General features: G+C 45.6%; 1 protein-coding gene across 2 annotated transcripts in view; it reads left to right on the forward strand.

Moving 5' to 3' along the window:
- Positions 1 to 19,384, forward strand: part of CHRM4 (cholinergic receptor muscarinic 4) — an 86,143-nt gene extending 66,759 nt beyond the window's left edge. The window contains exons 1-2 of one of the 2 annotated variants that reach the window (XM_053274310.1): positions 1,064 to 1,188; positions 16,205 to 19,384. In XM_053274310.1, coding sequence (XP_053130285.1) covers positions 1,110 to 1,188; positions 16,205 to 17,658 — 1,533 coding nt within the window. In that variant the 5' untranslated portion in view covers positions 1,064 to 1,109 and the 3' untranslated portion in view covers positions 17,659 to 19,384. Of the gene's footprint in view, positions 1 to 1,063; positions 1,189 to 16,204 lie in introns of those variants that run through there. The other variant, XM_053274318.1, reaches the window with a different exon arrangement.
- The last annotated feature ends 256 nt before the right edge of the window (positions 19,385 to 19,640 follow it).

Here is a 19,640-nt window from a genome sequence, read left to right on the forward strand (position 1 = left end):
GGGGAACTAACCCTTAATGACATTAATTGTGTCATTAATATAAATATATATTTAACTTTATTGAATAAACGTAACACATAACAAACAATCATTTGTAAAAGAACAGCAAGCACCACACATAACAAATATAACCCTTTCTGCAAATCATATAAACTCTAATTTCTACTAGATTGCAGAACATTTAACAATCTTTCCAGACACTAATATAATTGGAAGGTGGAGAATGGGCAAAGTTATCCTGATTTGTAAACAAAATAAAATGTGGTTTAAAAAAGCATTGGGATTGGCCTGACCCAGTCGAAGACAAATAATATGGGTCAGTTTTTCTGCTATAGCTAGATGCCCATGTGCTGGTGCCAAATATCAAGGCAAGGGTCATTGTTTTATTTTCCAGTGTTGAGCAATAGACAATCTAGCGGCTGTTATAAATACTAGCAAATCCTTTGAAAATAACAGAGTTAACTTCTGAAAATATATTTAGTAATGGTCTCAAACTTAGCCTTTGCTTTATAATTTCACTCATCTCTGAGAAAACCTCTGTCCAAAAAGAAAGAACAATTGTGTCATTAATATAGTTTGCAGCAGAGGCGTAACGATAGGGGGGCAGGGGGGGCATGTACCCCGGGTGCCACCTTTGTGGGTCACGTGGGGGGCGCCGCCATGACCCCCGCCGATCCAAATTTTTTAAAAAAAATTTCAGCAGTCAAGGGAGCGCGTCAGCACCCCCTCCCCCATGAGCGGCCCCTTCCGCGCCCGCCCCCCCATGGCTTGGCGCCGTGGCAGCGGCCCAGCAGGTGCCTAGTTTCCTGTTGCAGCCTGCTTGCCTTGCTTCGACCACAGTCCCGACCACAAATTCATGGGCCCGGAGAGGCCGGTATAAGCTTGGCCAATAGGGGTGGAGCAGGGGCGGGCTTGTGCCGAGGCGGGAACCCACCCTTCTAGCTTGGAAGCTCCTCAGGGCACCAGGAGCTGCAGCAGCAGCAGCAAGAAAGCCTGCAGGAGGCGGCGGCGGCGAGCAAGAGGCAGCAGCTGCTGCTGCTGCCTCGAAGCCCAGCCAGCCCGAGACCAAGAGCAGGACGCCGCGCCTCCCGCGCAAGCCGCTGCCCAGCATGGCTCTGGCCCCGCAGCGAGCGAGAGCCAGCACCCACGAGAGGAGCGGCAGGACGCGGCGGCGGAGGGCCGCTTTGGGTAAGTAGCACGGCAGAAGCAGCAGCTCGGGGGTGACGGAATTCCTATCGGGGGGCGGGGCATCATTATCGGGCCTCAGGCGCTCCACTCCCTCCCTCCCTCCCTCCCTCCCTCCCGCGTGACTCCCTCGCAAGTGCGGTTTGCCCAAGGCTGCCTGGCAGCCCAGCGGAGGAATTGGGGCGGGCGTTCGGTATGTGGAAGACGTTGAGCTAATGGTTTTTGGATTTTTAGAAACACAGCACCATGACTCTTAATTTTCACTGGACTCTTGTAATGCTCTCCATTTAAACAGGGATCTGCATTAAAATAATCATTACTTAATGTTTCAAAGAGCTAAAAGGCAGTAGAACCAGCATTTAAAACAAGGATGCCCAACTGGTGGCTCATGAAACTGTATCTGTGCTGCAGAGCAATTTCATCTGACTCCTGAGCTTGACTGCCTCAGTAAATTTTAATCAAAGAATGGTGGTAAAATTTTCTCATAGTTTTGCCTGTGAGAAATATTGTGAGATTATTACATCTCACTTTGGTGAATTTCATGTCTAATGCCCATGACTATGCTTGAGCACCTGTGCTCTTATCTGTGAAGTCTTTGTTATAGATCTTTTGAAGATTGATTTTAGAGCCGTACTACAAGTCAAGGAGATGGTTATATGGCAAAATAAACATTTGTTCCCTTCTTCTGCCAAAAGAAAGTGGCCTCAAAGGATTTTTAAATTTATTTCTTATTTAAAACATGACTAATTTATTCTATCCAAGAGTCTATCTTGGCCATACTCAAATTTAAATAACTTGTGAGTTATGGATCTTCTCTGATACATACAGGAATAAAGAACTGTATATTATGCAAATCAGAATCAGAACCTGTTCAGTACTCATGTCAGCTGAATAACAGACTCTTAAAAATATATATTTGTTCAGAGGGAGTGTTAATTGTGAGGGGGTCTTCTCTTTCATCATCTCGTGAGCCACTTCTCTTTCAGTAAACTCCCCACCCTGCAACTCCCCTGCAACCCTAACCCTAACCCTTTTAGACAAGACCAATGTTCACATTAACTTAATTTCTTGTGTGCATTTTGATGAGTATGTAAATAGTATGTAAATAAAATACAGTTTATTGTTTAACAAATTTTATTTTATGATATTATTTTAATTGCAAACTGTCCAGAGATGCAAGTTTTGGACAGGTATAGAAGTCTGTTAGATATATAAAATAAAATTAAACTTGAAACCCCTTTACTAACTGCTGGTCCGGGAAACTGCACACAAAGAATGTAGCGGTCCTTGACACTCTGCACAAATGATTTAGCGGTCCTTGAGTCCAAAAAGGTTGAGAAACACTGCTCTAGTGGCTTGCCGTGTCTCTAGTTGTGGGGAAAAACCTAAGTGTAATGTGGGATGTATCCTCATTCATTGCATCATAATTCTGATGTTTGAGATACAAGGCAACTTCACAGGGTTGTTGTGAGGAAAAACCTAAGTGTAATGTAGGATATTTAATCAGATGTATGTTGGGGGGGCGACGGGGGGGGGGGCACAGGAGGCGCGCCATTTCAGTGCTTGCCCCGGGCGCCGTTTTCCCTAGTTACGCCTCTGGTTTGCAGTAGAGTGCAATCAGTGCTATTCCAGGAATAATTACCTGGGTTCCCATTAAAAACATTAAGGGCCTTTTCACACATATTGTACATATTTGCCACTCATTGATAGCAGACACAATTAATGGTCTGCATGTGCAAATGAGCCGTTGTGGATTCTTCAGCAAAAACAGAGCTTTTTAATCACCCAGTTCCAGATCAAAAACAAAGCTTTTCAGGGGAACCAGTTCAAATCTTCAACTGTGATAAGTGTTGAATATCAAGAGATGAGAGATCTGTGTGTGAACAAGTCCTGTGAGATGCTTGTAAGGCAGCAATCCCAGGGAAATTCCTTTGTACAGAGAAATCATAGAAGGACTGCATGGAACTCTGAAAAGAGTCTAAGGAAAGTATGTCATTCCTTATGTTGTATCCTTTCTCTTGATGTACTAATCATAACACCATCTGATAGTCATCCCAAGTGTCATTGCTGCTTTTCCCTGATTTTATGGGTGTAACATCTACCTATGCCTGACATACCAGAATATAAAAGATAAGAAAGTACGTTTAAATGCTGCAAAAGTAATAATAGGTCACAATCCAGATATGCATGCTTAAGAACTTTGATTGATTGATTGATTGATTGATTGATTAAGTGCCATCATCAAGTTGATGTCAACTCTTAGCGACCACATAGATAGTTTCCCTCCAGGATGATCTGTCTTCAACTTGGCCGTTAAGGTCTCTCAGTGGTGCATTCATTGCTGTCATAATCGAGTCTATCCACCTTGCTGTTGGTCTCTGTGTTAGATTTCACTCATATATTAACAAGTCCTCATTCAAAATACACATTTCACGCCTGTGGAATACACTCCTGGCAGATATCCGTAGTTTGGGCTCATTGTTGGCCTTCAAGGGAACCCTAAAAATGTATTTGTTTGGCCTGGCCTTCCAAGGTTTTTACGTTGTTCTTAAATGTTTTTAATTGGTTTTATATGGTTCTGACCTGTTTTTAACTTTGTTTTTATATTGTTTTATGCTATTTGTTTTCAATGGTGTTTGTTTCTGTTTTTTACTTGTTGTGCCTTTGGATGGGGTGGTATATAAATGTAATAAATAGATAGATAGACAGATAGACAGATAGATAGACAGATAGATAGATAGATAGATAGATAGATAGATAGAATATCTGTTCCATTTTTACCTGATGAAGGGAATGTTTGCCTTCCAAGGCAAAAAACCCCCTGCTTTCACATCTCTCCTAAGGTTCCACATTTCTTCCAAACCTCCCACTACTATTTCTATTTTCTATTTAGCAATAGCAATAGCAATAGCACTTACATTTATATACCGCTCTATAGCCGGAGCTCTCTAAGCGGTTTACAATGATTTAGCATATTGCCCCCCAACATTCTGGGTACTCATTTTACCGACCTCGGAAGGATGGAAGGCTGAGTCAACCTTGAGCCCTTGGTCAGGATCGAACTTGTAACCTTCTGGTTACAGGGCGGCAATTTTACCACTGCACCACCAGGGGCTCCCTGTTATTTACTGTTTCTAGTTTCTGTTTTCCCACCCTCTCATTCTTTCTCCCTATCCCATTTGGATCCCACCTTTTCCCCAAGAAGCTCTGGTATGTGGGGTTTTCTCAGTTGATTCTTACAACCACTATGTGGGGCTGTTTAGTCCTAACATTAGTTGCTTGCCCATGGCCAGCTTTATAGCTGAGCAGAGATTTGAATCCAGATCTCTCCAGCCCAACTGCTACAATTTGTCATTTAATTAATAAAAAGTTATTGTAACAACATGCAGTGTTTCAGCCCGGAGCAGCATTTGTCTGATCTAGTTTTCAGGTCAGTTCTATGTTGGTTTCACAGTGTCCTTTTGGTAGAACTTTGAACCAACCTGAGAGTTAGACAGGATTTGCTACTGTTTCCTGAGGCTGGCTCTGCAGTCCTTATTCGGACCTTCCTTTTCCTGTGGTCTGCAGCTTTGCCACATCCATACATTCTACCCCATCTAATCTCACTGCATGTGCATGCTGCCTGCCTTGAAGCCAGGGACATAGCAACTATTGAGCAAGTTGGGACAATTGTCCCCAGGCCCCAAGGGTCCCCCTCACCCTTGTCCAGGACACCCTTTCTCCCTCCTGCACCAAGCTGGTGAGCAAAGCACTCACCAGCTGGGAACGCAAGGCATGCTCCTCTCCTCTCCTCTCCAGTCAACATTTCACACTGGCTGGGGAGGGATGGACTCTCCTCTCCCCCTTGACATTGGCTCCTCCCCTGAGTCTGATGTCATAAGGAGGACGGGGATAATGTAGGGAACTGTTACAGCCCCAGCATAGTTTCATTTCCTCATTTCCCCTGTCGGTGGTTGGTGTGGAATAGCTGAATAACCATGTGGTAGCCCCAGTCTCTGCACTGGCCCCACCCCCTTGCACCTGATGTCAGATAAAGGGGCGTGGCTTGGGGCACATGTGTGCTTCACACTCGTGAAAGTAAACCCCGGGGGTGGGGGAGCCACCAGTCAGACTTTGTCCCTTGGCCCCTGCAAAACTCCCTACACTCCTGCCTGGAGCACAGAGGACTCTGGTAAGTGGGGTATTGCTTGAAGAGCTTTCTTCCAGGCTCATAGAGCCAAGCTTGGCCTTCATTTATCCTCACAGCAATTGAAGGCCTTAAGTGGCTTGGGGAGACGGACAAGAGAGACAGAAACAGTCCCAGGCTACCAGACTTGTGTTTTCCATCATGCTGGGATTGTGCCAGGACGGTACAATGAAACTGAGTCTGAGGATCCTTGTGGAAATGGCGTATTAGTTGTTTGCAGAGCAGAAATTCCATCGTCCTATTAAAATCTGCAGTACCTGCCTGGAGGGAGATGAGATAATTGGTAGCTCCTGGCTGAGGAGCTGACCTAGAAATAGCAGCCATTTCTAGGCAGTGAACAGCCTATCCCAGAGACCAGTCTGCCTCTGTGTGTGTGTGTCTGATCTGAGAGGCCAGCCATTTTCATAAGAAAGCTCAGCTTGCCTGTGTGTTTGAAAAGGCTGTCAACTTGCCTTTTTGGATCATGTAAGAGCTTTGTAAACCAGAGCGGCAGACTTTAATTGGTTTCATAGGTAGATTAATAAACTAAAGGTGAAATTGATTAATTGATGGGTGCCAGTGTTAATCAGTGAGGGCAAATGTAAATTAGCTGGGCTGCAAGCTAAAATAAGCTACTTATATTATTCTATTTCATTTCATCTTTTAGCTTATTTTGGTTTTAGTATGTTGCTGCAATAGAACATATACAAAAGAAAATACGAAAGATTGCTTTTTCTTGTAACAATTAGCAGTAACTTTTGTTTGTATAATTGCTCGTTATTTCACACTTATTATTTATTATTTATTTTATTTATTTAAAATATTTATACCCCGCCCCTCCAGAGCACTACTGCTTGGGGCGGCTTACAACAGTATCCTCCAGTATCTCCAGAAGACAGCTATATTGAAGTTGTAGTAATATGCAAATGAGTTTGTTTAATTGATTAATTAACCTGTGAAAAGGCAGATGATTAAAAAAATCTTTAACCAGCTGACAGCCCCATGTAAACCAAAGTGATGATGCTCTTATATTTTACAGAACTAAGTCATGTAGAGGAATCTCAGCCCAGAGCAGTGCCTTAGCTGGGGGGGGGGGGAGGACCTTTGGCCAACCTTCATTCTCACTGCAGCTTGTTCGCTTGGGTCACCATTTGGATCCCCACAGATCATCCCATCCGAATGCCATGCCCCTATAGAGCCAAACCGGCCAATAGTGTCATGCAGGACGAGGAACTGAGCAAAGGGGCAACTCTCCTGATACAGGCTGAGTCTTCACTGATCTGGCTGAGCAGGTCCATTGGTGAAATTTTAATAAGGCACTGCTATGAGTCCACTGTTAAGTGCTTGGTGGTTTCATGCCATTTGCTCCTGAGGGTCTGGGAGATCAGTGATGAAAGAAGCAGCATTCAGGAAGCAATGAGGAGGGGCAGTTAGGCTTGAGGCACATCTAAACTGATAGCACGAATTACACTGTGGCAAACCCAGGTAGACCCAGGTTGCCACCAGTGAACACTTGACAGAGAACTGTAGCCAATCTCATCTCTTGTGAGAAATATAATCATAAGACACACATATTTACAAACAAACAAACACACACACACACACACACACACACACACACACTTACTTACTTTCTGACTGTTGGTTAAGGAATATCCCCCCTTTTCTTGCATCATATCAGCACTTTCCATTTTTAGGTTTTTCGATTGGCTTTAAGAACCCAAGAACAGCCCTGCTGGATCTGGCCCAAAGCCCATCTAGTCCAGCATCCTGCTTCACACAGTGACCCACCAGATGCCTCTGGGAAGCCCACAGGCAAGAGGTGAGGAGGGCATGCCCTCTTTTTTGCCATTGCTCTCCTGCAACTGGTATTTAGAGGCATCTTGCCTCTGGAGGTGGCCTATAGCCCTCAGACTAGTAGCCATTGATAGAACCGTCCTCCATGAATTTATCCAAACCCATCTTAAACCTATCCAGACTGTTGGCTGTCCCCACATCTTGTGGCAGAGAATGCCATAAGTTGATTATACGCTGTGTGAAAAAGTACTTCCTTTTGTCAGTCCTAAATTTCTTGGCAATCAGTTTCATGGGATGACCCCTGGTTCTAGTGTTATGCAAGAGGGAGAAAAATTTCTCTTTTATCCACTTTCTCCAAACTGTGCATGATTTTATAGACCCCTGTCATGTCTCCCCTCAGCTTTGATGAGGACAGCAGCACTGGTGATCTTATCTTGCCAAGAAATGCAGTGGATTTATGTAAACAGTAGGAATGGAACCTGTGAGTTTCTTTTCTGGACAACTGCAGTGGCCCATGGTTTACTGTCATATAGCTTGAGGGACAAAGCCATAGCCCAGTCTTAGAGCATCTCCTTTGCATGCAGAAGTTCCCAGGTTCAATCCCTGGCAGCATCTCCAGGTAGGGCTGAGAAAGACTCCTGCTCCAAACCCTGAAAAATTGCTGCCACTCAGTGTAGACAATAGTACTAAGCTGGATGGTCCAGGGGTCTGACTCTGTATAAGGTAGCTTCCTGTGTTTCTATGTGGTGAGGATGGACATAAACCTGGTACCTTCTTATCTTGGGATTAATACAGGCAACTATTGCTTACCAAGAAAGCACCATGTAGTTCAGCAACAACTCCTGATGGGAGTTGTTGCTGAACTACAATTCCCATCAGCCCCAAGCTACAATGTATTGTGGTTGGGGATGATGGGAGCTGAAGTTCTGCAACATTTGGAGGCTCCCGGTTTGGGAACCACTGGCCTAAGCAAACCCCGAGCCTGACCTGACCTGGAAGTTTTTGTTGCTGTAACAGGGCAGGAGAAAACAATTGTCTGCCTGAGTAGGTGGAGCCACCTGCTCACACATGGCAGTCATTCAATCTGCAGCCCAGAGTAGTAAGGATGTGCAAAACATTTTGATGGTGAAACGTTTCCACTCGGAACAGATTGTTTTGAGTGTTTCAAGCTCAAAACAAAACATTTTTTAAATAAAGGGCATGTTTTGAGCTTGGAACAAAACTACCTCATTTTGATGCGGAATGTTTCAACATTCTGAGTGCCATTTTGGAGGCCTGTTTTCTCCTTGCTGATTGGTTTTCTGGCACTGGCTTCCAAATGGCTTGCAATCTCTTAGTTTATTGGTTGACTTGTTATACAAATCAAGTGTTGTCCTGGGCAACTGTGCTCCCATTGGCTGCGGGGAGAGAGGAGGAACACAAAAGAAAGGAGTTGGAGGCAAAGAGAGCCCTTGTAGTGTGCCTCTCTTGAAGAGGATACATCAGGAGAGAAGGAAGGAATCAAGGAAGGTTTGATTTTGTGGTTTTCTCAGCATAGAGTATAATATACTGTGCTGTTACTTCTGTAACTGCCTGGTTTTGCTGGATCTCAGAATGACAAAGGGAGAACTTGGGTGCCTGCCTTCCTTGAGTTTTGTTTTGTTTTGTTTGTGAGATAGTGGTGGTGAATAATGGTCAATGGCAGCTCTCGTTCATTCGCTCGCTCCCTCCCTCCCCCTCTCTCTGATATTTCTTAGTGATTGTTGTGATGAGCTCCATGTCTGCCCTTTAGTCTAACGTGCTTCACTCACTGCTCTGGTGTGCTCTGCAATCTTCATTGCAAGGTGTACACAGTTAAAATGTGGCTCAAGTTGCTCGAATTGTGCTTGTGGCTATGCTTGCTGCTGTGGCAGCTGTTGCAAAGCTAGAAAGTAGGGATGTGCAATTTGATTCAACCTTTAATCAATTTGGGTTGAATCGGGGTGATTCAAGGGTTCAGCTTTGAATCGAATCACCCTCAAAAAAGAAGGCGTTTTTCTTTTTTAATTAATATTACAATAAGGGTAAAATTTATAGTTGGTATCACGAAAAGAGGTGCGCGGGAAGTCAACTTGTAACTGTGTTTATTATGACTGTTATGGTTACTATTATTGTTAAAAGTTAATAAAAATTTTGGAAAGAAAAAAAAAAGGCCCAATTTGGGGTCGAGGAGAATCACCCCTGATTCGACCCTAATAGATTCAAGTGCCATTTTTCTGGAGAGAGCTGGTCTATCAGTTAGGGTTGGTGGGTAGACTAGCCCTCTGCTCCTGACTTAGCATGTCAGCCCACCTAGAAGGACTGGTCTACATTTTATTTATTTATTTATTTATTTATATTGTTGCATTTATATACCACCTTTCGTTAAAAGACAACCCCAAGGCTGTTTATATACCGCCCTTCCAATACGGCTCATAGGGAGACCAGTCCTCCAAGGCAGGCTGGCATACCATTCAGCCATGAAACTAGCTGGGTGACTCTGAGCTGGTCACTTCTCTCTCAGCCTAACCTACTTCACAGGGTTGTTGTGAAAGAGAAACTCAAGTATGTAGTACACCGCTCTGGGCTACTTGGAGGAAGAGCGGGATATAAATGTAATAATAATAATGTAATGTAATAATAATAATAATTAAAAAAAAATACCAAGTCTGGAGTGGAGGGCTGGTCTACCCCCAACCCCAATTGGTAGACCAGCTCTCCCTGGAAAAACGGCACCATTTTGAGGCCTATTTGAGTCAAAACGACACTGTTTTTCTGCACAGAGCTGTTTTACCAATTGGGGTCAGTAGGTAGACCAGCCCTCCACTCTAGACTTGGTGTGTCTGCCTGCCTCAGAGGGATGGTCTACCTGAATAGATCAGTCTTCTGATGTGGGCTATTGTGCCAAGTCTGAAGCAGAGAGCAGGTCTACCCGCTGACCCCAATTGGTAGACAAATTCTCCCCGGAAAAACTGCCATTTTGAAGCCTGTTTTTCCCTGCTCTCCCTAGAAAAATGGGCCTCAAACCATTCAATGTGAGTGATTTGAGACTGATTTGTTGAGGCAGCTGGCCAGTTCATGTTGTTGCAATTTGATTCTAGCTTGAATTGAATGGCAAAAATCGATTTGTGCACACCCCTACTAGGAAGTAAGGAGTTGTAATTGTGTTTGGGAGAGGAACTTCTGCCAATGATGTTACTGCAGTGCAGGCACTGTGGCTGGCAGTGGATTCTGAGTCAGTGATTCTTTTTTGTTCACTTTTGGACTGTGTTCGAAATGTGAGTTCTGTGTTGGGAGGGACAGATTCCTGTTTGCTGTGTGCTTCTGCAGTGTTTTTCAAGGCAGGGTTGCAAAATGTATTGCAAATTGCAATGCAAAACATGTGTGTGCACTCTGTCATTGCAGCTTGCATTCCAGCCATAGGGAACAATAGGAAAACTCAAAACTTGAAACATCCCATTGTTCCCCATGGGTAGCTCCTAGGGATACCAAAGTTGGTTGGGTGGTAGGGCATTATGGGTGCCACCTACTACCCATAGGAGTTTATGGGGCTTTGGGAGAAAAGTTAACAATTTATTTAAAATCACCTGATTTCCCATTTCTTTTGTGGGTTGGGTGGTAGGTAGTATCCATCATGCCCTACCACCCAATCCACTTTGGTGTCTCTAGGAGCTATCCATGGGAAACAATGGGTTGTTTCAAGATTTCCCATTGTTCCCTATGGCAAAAACACTTGAAACATTTTGAATTTTGCTTCATCAAAACAACCTGTTCGGCTGCTGTTTTGATGAAACATTTCGGCCATCTGCATTTTGTTTGAAACAAAACAAATGGAAAAACAAAATGCAAATCCGTTTTGAGGGTCTCCAGCCCTGAGTAGGCCAGCCCTGAGTAGGCATGGTAGACAGTACAGGCATGGAGATTCTAGGTTCTAACCCTGAGAACTCTTGCAATATCCAAGAGGAGCATTGTAAAGTGTTGTCTAGGATGGTTGTATAATGCCATGACCTATAATAACAGGGGCTTGTTTATGCTGGTCATGAGGGATGGCATGGAGAATGCATGACAAATGGCTCATGAGATTTTCTGCCTGCCTTTGCTCATGGGCAGTCGATATGGCATCATCTGTCAACACAAGTTTTGCTAAGATTTGCTGTGGGAGGCCCCACATTCCTTTGACATTCCTTTCTTATGTTCTTAAGACAAGGAGAGAGGTCTCTGGGGTACCCCTCCCCACAGCTGTCCTCAGCACAGCAACCTGTATCTCTTTAGAGCCTCCATGGCCTGACACTTGTGAGGGAGATGTCAGTGGGAGAAGGGGATGTTTTGCCATCTGGCATCAGTTCACATTTGTCCAGGCAATTCTTTTGTCTCCCCTCTGATGGTCCTTCCCATGAGTTGTCTGAGGGTGTCCCCATGGCCTTCCATTTGCATGATTGAGCAGTGCACCCTGGGTTGGGTGGCCAGATCTTTGGAGAAGGAGTTCAACTTACCACTCATGACTCTACAGTAGTGACCGGCCTTGATCATGAACATAAGAACAGCCCTGCTGGATCAGGCCCAAGGCCCATCTAGTCCAGGATCCTGTTTCACACAGTGGCCCACCAGATGCCACTGGGAACCTATAGGCAGGAGTTGAGGGCATGCCCCTGCAACTCCCCTGCAACTGATATAATCAGAGGCATCCTGCCTCTGAGGCTGGATGTGGCCTATAGCCCTCCAACTAGTAGCCATTGATAGACTTCTCCTCCATGAATTTATCCAATTCTTAAAGCCATCCAGGTTGTTGGCTGTCACCACATCTTGTGGCAGAGAATTCCACAAGTTGATTGTGCATTGTGTGAAAAAATACTTCTGTTTGCTGGTCCTAAATTTCCTGGCAATCAATTTCATGGGATGACCCCTAGTTCTAGTGTTATGTGAGAGGGAGAAGAATTTCTCTCTATCCACTTTCTCCACTCCATGCATGATTTTATAGAACCCTATCTTGACTCCCTGCAGTCGATAACTAAAAAGCCCCAGGTCTTGTAGTCTTACCTCATAAGAAAGGTGCTCTAGGCCCCTGATCATCTTGGTTGCCCTCTTCTGTACCTTTTCCAGTGCTACAATGTCCTTTTTTAGATATGGTGACCAGAATTGTACACAGCACTCCAAGTGTGGCTGCACCATAGTTTTGTATAAGGGCATTATAATATTAGCAGTTATATTTTCAATCCTTCCTAATGATCCCTACCATGGAATTGGCCTTTTTAACAGCTGCCACACATTGAGTTCACTTTCAATGAGCTGTCCACCATGACCCCAAGATCCCTCTCCTGGTCAGTCACCGACAGCTCAGATCCCATCAGCATATACTTGAAGTTGGGGTTCTTCGTCCCAATGTGCATCACTTTACACTTGCCAACATTGAACCTCATTTGCCATTTTGTCACCCACTCCCCCAGTTTGGAGAGAACCTTTTGGAGCTCCTCACAGTCAGTTTTGGATTTCATTACCCAAAAGAGTTTGGTATCATCTTCAAATTTGGCCACCTTGCTGCTTACCCCTACTTCTGGATCATTTATGAATAAATTAAAATGCGCTAGTCCCAGTACAGATCCCTGGGAGACCCCACTTCTTACTTCCTAGGAGGAAGCCTGGGAAGGGGGGGAACCCAAAGGGGAAGAGGCTGTGCCCCGCTTCCCCAAACCTTTCTGTGAAAATAATAGAACTTGGCAGCTTGGGAATCTTTGCTGGAGGCTGCCTTTTTAATCCTTCCAAGAGCTCCTCCCCCCAAAAAAACCCATTTGTATGGATGGGAGAGGCCCCTGGTTCAAGCACTGACCTTTAAACCTGTTCAAAGTTCCCGAATCTGGTCTGGTGTAGTGCCACATGCAGATCTGCTGTTGTGGGGATTCCTGGGAGAGAGGGGAGTTCTCAACTGCCCTAGGATGGTGGCATCGTCCCTAGGTGGGTGTGGATTGGGGTGCACATCTTCACATGGCTGGGCTGGCAGGTGAGGGGCCTGGTTTTGCAGAAACCTGGCCATGGTGCCCCAAGACAAGGAAAGCCATCTCTGGGCTCCCTCCACACAGCAACCTCACTCTATGTTGAGCCCAAATGGCCTGACACTCTCTTGAGTGGGTGCTGTCCAACCATGGTTATCACAAAGGAAAAATACATTATTTTGCTGGTGCAATGCTGATCCAGCTGCCAGGCTCTGCTCATGAGTAAGCCTACGGAGAGAACATCCAGGAGTTGGGGGCCCCTTCCCCAATCCTTCTGTGAAAAAAACAGAACTTGGCTAATCCAGAATCCCTGCTTGTGACATCCTCTTAAACCCGGACAGGAGTCCCCACCTCAACCCAGCCAAAAAAAAAAAAAAAAAAAAGGCTTCCCACGTGGAGAGGGGATGCCCTACTCATGCTGGCCATACCTGCCATGAGGGGGCCATTTGTCAGGGCATACCTGCCTGTGTGGATGGTGTAGACACAGGGATTGGGCACGGACCTTTAAGCCCGTTTAGTATTCATGGGTCCAGCCTAGCGTGGTGATCTCCCGGCATGGGGATTCTTGGGAGAGGAGAGCTGTGGTTTCCAGCGGCCCTAGGACAGTGGGCTTGCGCTTGAGGGCCATGGGCAAGGGTGCACATCTGCACATGGGTTGGTGCTGGTGGGCTGGCAGGGCACAGGGTTTGACAGCAGCTTGGCAGCAGTCACCAAGACCAGGGTAGCACTTGTCCCTGTGGCTTTCCTCCATGGAGCATCCTGGCTCGGTATTGAGTCCCCTAGTCTGCCACTTCCATGAGAGAGTGGTCCATGGGATAATGGGATAAGTTTTCAGCACACACTGAGAGTACCACCTAGTACAACTGGAGTACCAGCTTGTGAATTTGCAATTAGTCCTCACAGATGCTTCTGCTCATGAGCAAGGGATTGGGATTGGGATTGCTCATGAGCAATCCCAAAGGGGAAGGGTCTGGGCCCCTCTTCCCCAAACCAACCATGGCTGCTCAAGAATCCTGGCTTGGGGCTGCCTTTTATACCCAACCCAGGCCCCCCTCCCTCCTGCCCTTTGCTCCCCTCCTGGCGCGGTGATGGGGTGCCCTGCTTATGTTGCCACGTGGAGTGTTTGTGCTGGTGAATATACATCCTTGACACTTCCTTCTTGGGAAGCAAAGCACTTAGTGCCCATCCCGTCATCCCATGCCCTTTCCCTCCAGCTTGCCAGGTGGGGGGAGCGAGGGAAGAGGGAATGCCCCAGAGTGACTGTGCAGCTTGACAGGCTGACAAGTCTGGGATGGCCCTGCTGCCTATTGACAGGGGGGGCTGGTTCTCTGAGAGGCAGCCAGGGAGAAGTGCCAAAGGCATGGAGCAGCCACATCCTTGGGAGGGTCAGCACTGCCACCTCTATGACTGCGGTTTGTAAATTGGCACGAAACTGCAGTTATGGCTGCATCTGGAGTCTAACATATGGTTTCAGCAGCAAAACCTCAGGTTTGGGGGTTTTGCCAGAGCAAACCAGAGGTCACTTTTGGCCCGTAACCACAGTTTCACAAGTTCAGACATACTGGAGTTCCAACCTTGGCCACGTTTAACTCCGGTTTAGCATTACATGTGAATGCGGCCACCGAGACACTTACAGAGGACTCCAAGCCTCTGACGCAATTGGCACAATATCAGGAATGTCCAGCAGAGGGCAAGCTCTCCCAAGCAAACCCTTGGAGCACTGGCTGAGTGAGATCTATCAGATGGACCTTTCCCTGGCAGAATCTCACACTGATTTTCTCTGGAGCTCTGTGTATCTGCATAATCTCATGAAATGATTAAAAATGAAGTTGTGAGCCACTTCTGAGGCTTCTCCACTCTGCCATGCAAACTGCTGCCATAAATAGCTCCTGTGGAGAGGGCTGCAGGGATTTGTGGGCAGATGGGGATAGCGCAGAACTGTTTTCCAGATATTAGTTTAAAGATAACACTGGCCTGGGAAAGTGCAGGGGCTTAAAGAGTCAAGACAGAGCTGACAAGCCAAGGAGGGAGGGAAAGGCCTTTGGTTTCTCCACTTTTGCTTAGCAGCCTCAACTTCTTGACAGTAACATGCAGGTTTGCTTTAGTTGTTGCTGGGTTAAAATGGGTTTTTAAGACTAAGAGATGTAAGGGTCCAGATGATACCTTTTACAAAATATGGAGCCACATTTGCATGGATTGAGCAACATGGCAGCTTATAAAGCAAGTGCCCCCACCCCCACCCATCAGGTCTAGCAAATGAATGTGTAAAACACCCATTCAGAATCTAGGTAGGAGACTCATATGGCTGAATTATTCCCTATTAATAAAGTTGCCATCACAGACAAAACTAATCTCATAAACTAGTCCATTTACTGAAGCTGGGGATGATGGAAGTTGTAGTCCATCAACAGCTAGAGAATCTCAGGGTAGCCCTCCCTTGCTCTGAAACTTCTCACCACCAGGGGGAGTGGAGAGCATGACAGTAGCCAGGCTTTACAACATGATTCAGAGTAACAATTTCTGAATAAGCACAGCATGGCCACAACCAACCCTTTAGCATTTACCAAGTTTATTAAAATGCTAGAGAAACATTACATCAACTGCATGCCACTGAACTAGAAGAAATAGTTGCCGTCCTCCGACTCATGAGGTTCCTAGCACAAAAACGTGGAATGATCTTAGAGCCAATTGTGTCAAATGACCAGCATGCAACAATCAGGTGGTGAGGTTTGCTGCACACGTGAAAAGGGAATGATCATTCACGCCCAAACATGCATATGCCATTTTGCAGTTACTGAACTCTCATAGGATGAAATTTACATCAAGTATATAAAATGGGTTCCAGGACCTATGTTTGGAGCTTTTGCTAAAATCAGAAATTACCTACAAAGAGAAATATCATAGAAATAGAGTCCAAGGATTCTGTGTTTAAAATGCAGATACAGAGGAGTGGTGAAAAAAAGGGGAAAGGGCTCCTTCTTGAACGTTCACCTTTAAGGTGAAGGGTTAACTCCTAAGCATTGCAAGTGCATCATGCCTCTCCACTCTCTCTCTCCTCCCTCCCTTTCTGCAGACTCGACATACAACCTCTCCTCTCCATCTTTGACAAGGATGTCCAACTTCACCAATGACAGCTTCTCCAAGAACAATGACAGCGCCAGCAAGTATAAGACTGTGGAGTTGGTTTTCATAGCAACCGTAACTGGATCACTTAGCCTTGTCACTGTGGTTGGGAATATTTTGGTCATGCTGTCCATCAAGGTAAACCGCCAACTCCAGACGGTCAACAACTATTTCCTCTTTAGCTTGGCCTGTGCTGACCTGATAATTGGAGTCTTCTCCATGAATCTCTACACAGTCTATATTATCAAGGGCTACTGGCCACTGGGGCCCGTGGTGTGTGACCTCTGGCTGGCTCTGGACTATGTGGTGAGTAATGCCTCTGTTATGAACTTACTCATAATCAGTTTTGACCGCTATTTCTGTGTGACCAAACCACTGACCTACCCAGCTAGGCGGACAACCAAAATGGCAGGGTTGATGATTGCAGTTGCTTGGATATTATCCTTTATCCTTTGGGCGCCCGCCATCTTGTTTTGGCAGTTCATTGTTGGGGAGAGGACAGTTGAAGAAGACAGTTGCTACATCCAGTTCCTCTCCAACCCAGCTGTAACCTTTGGCACCGCCATTGCAGCTTTCTACCTCCCAGTGATCATCATGACTGTGCTGTACATCCACATCTCGCTGGCGAGCCGGAGCCGCATGAGAAGGCACAAGCCTGAGAGCAAGAAGGAGAAGAGGTCAAAGCCACTCAGTTTTTTGAAGACCCCTTTGGTAAAGCAGAACAACAACAACTCTCCCAAAAAAGCAGTAGAGGTGAAGGAGGAGGTGAAGAATGGGAAAGTTGTGGAGCAGCCCTTGCAACAGTCGGAGACCACTGGCCATCAAGAGGAGAAAGAGACTTCCAATGAATCCAGCACAGTAAGCATTACTCAGACCAACAAAGAGAAGCAGGTGCTGGAAATTGCATCCGTTGATCAGGGGCAGAGCCCAGCTCACCCACGGGCTAATCCTGCCTCCAAGTGGTCCAAAATAAAGATTGTTACAAAGCAAACTGGTACTGAATGTGTCACCGCTATTGAGATTGTCCCAGACAAAGAAGCTAGCTCCACTGCAATTACCTTGTCAAACAGCCGCCCAGCCAACGTTGCCAGGAAATTTGCTAGCATTGCCAGGAGTCAGGTGAGGAAGAAGCGCCAGATGGCAGCCCGGGAGAAGAAAGTCACCAGAACCATCTTTGCCATCTTGCTAGCCTTTATCCTGACATGGACACCTTACAATGTGATGGTCCTCATTCACACTTTCTGCTCTTGTGTGCCTGACACAGTCTGGTCCATCGGGTACTGGTTGTGCTATGTCAACAGCACCATCAACCCAGCTTGCTATGCCCTTTGCAATGCCACATTCAAGAAAACCTTTAAGCACCTGCTCATGTGTCAGTACAGGAACATCGGCACAGCAAGATAATCTGAAATGGAAGGACGGCTTGACAGAGCTACTGTGGAGACTCATTCTTCTGTTCTCCAGGCAGACAAACATACTGTTGTAATTACCATTAGATTCCTGAGGGAGCCTTCACCCAATGCAAATTAAAGCCAGAGATAAGACAAAGCACCTTTTAATTGTTCATGGCCCTCAAGCATCTGGTAATCAAGCATCCCTTCCACCTCCATGACCCTTGACTATGCTTCTCCAGAAAACAAAGGCAAGCAAGGACAAGGGTTGGATACTGCTAGAAGGTGTCACAGTTTACCTGAACAAATATGATGGAACTTGCATTAACCTTTGATCTTTTTCAGGAAAAAGTACAGAGTTCTGTGCTGACAGCTATGCCAGCGTGCTAAGTAGGACATTTCTATACAAGATAATGGAATATAACTGAAAGCCTCTTTGCCTTGGATGCTTTGATGGCTTTGCACTTGTGTATGTATGAAAGAATGTGAATGAGTGCTTACGAATTCATAAACAATGATCATGGAGACAGAAAAGGACCATCTCGGCACTATTTTCCAAAATGACAGTGGATTCTGCTTGGAGCCTAGACTGGTCATGCCCGGAAACAGGTGACCTTTATTCCCTTTTATAAACTTTAGCACTTTGTTCAACTGAGTTTTCCTGTGTCCCCACTGAGAGGGACTTGTTCCCCACAAGCAAAGTATTCTACAGCCAGATCAACCGACCTGCTCAGAAGGTTTTCTCTGGGACCTACAGTCAGCCTGTCTTGATGCCTTCTTGACTCTCTGTGGCAGGAAGTTGAACCAGACAAACAGCTGAAGGGAGAAACTCATTTTAGGTCAAAGGAATGACAGCTGTCATTGTTTTGAAAAGCAACAAGTACCAATATCACACAAACACAATAAGTCAGTATGGTGACGTTTCTGACCATGTGCCCAAGAAAATGCTTCTCTAAAGATACTTGTGTCATTGTGCAATTAATGGCAGCAACTTTGAGTACAGTGCATAAAGCCTCCATGAAAGTGGGAAAATCTTTCAAAGGGGGTATAGACTCTTTGATGTAACCGGGGTTCTGCTTTGGGCTTTTTTGTTTGTTTAAAAATGCCACATGCATAGTGTGTCCTCCTGGCTCCAGGCTACTCTTTAAGGGAAATTTCCTTTATCTACTAGATTTTGGGTTCCAACAGCAGATTCCTAGAGGGGTTGAGAGAGGAAAGCGAAAGACCTCCCTGCTTCCTACTTCTCTGAGTGCCTGAGGGCATGCCTCAGAAGATGGTCACTGAGCTTTGTACATGGATGTTACCCTCCCTTTATTCAGTGTTGTCATGGAGTCCTCAGCATGTGGACTCCAGTGTCAGTGTACAGCCAAAATCCTAGAATATTTGTGTACAACCTAGGTCAATTCAGTTCAACCATTGTTCAGTTTCTGCAGAGGTCAGATGGTGCCAGCACCCTCAGGCACAGCAGTGCTGAGTACAGATTCATGGCCTGGTATAGTCAGAGCTGGTGCGGGGTGACACAGTCTCCATCTCATGGGGAAGGACTCTCAGCTGGGGAGGTGCAACTGTATTTGGCCAAAGGCTGCTGCTTCTTTCTGCTGGGGAGGCAGCTGTATTGCCACTGCCTTTAGAATAATTTGCATAACATTGCCCAAAATGCCTTGCAGGTTTTTTTTTTAATTGTTTCAACTACAGTGGGTCCCACTTAAACAAATAAAGTAATTGAACTAAATAAACAAGACGTTTTGGTCCTTATTTAGACAGTTGCAGGTGTCCTCCTCTTCAGGCTCCTCTGTGTATAATCTGTCTGTCTGTCTGTCTGTCTGTCTATCTATCTGGCCTATGATACATGACTCATTAAGGTATAAAACCTTTGAGTTCCATGAAAGACACAGGATTAATTAGTCTGTTATTACAGATATTTTGAATAGCAGCTTGGATCATAGAAGGGTATTTCATAAGTATTGCTATGGTACTGACAGGTTCTCTATCTAT

This window comes from Hemicordylus capensis, chromosome 1, assembly GCF_027244095.1.
Source record: "Hemicordylus capensis ecotype Gifberg chromosome 1, rHemCap1.1.pri, whole genome shotgun sequence".
In the NCBI taxonomy this organism is placed as follows: Eukaryota; Metazoa; Chordata; class Lepidosauria; order Squamata; family Cordylidae; genus Hemicordylus; species Hemicordylus capensis.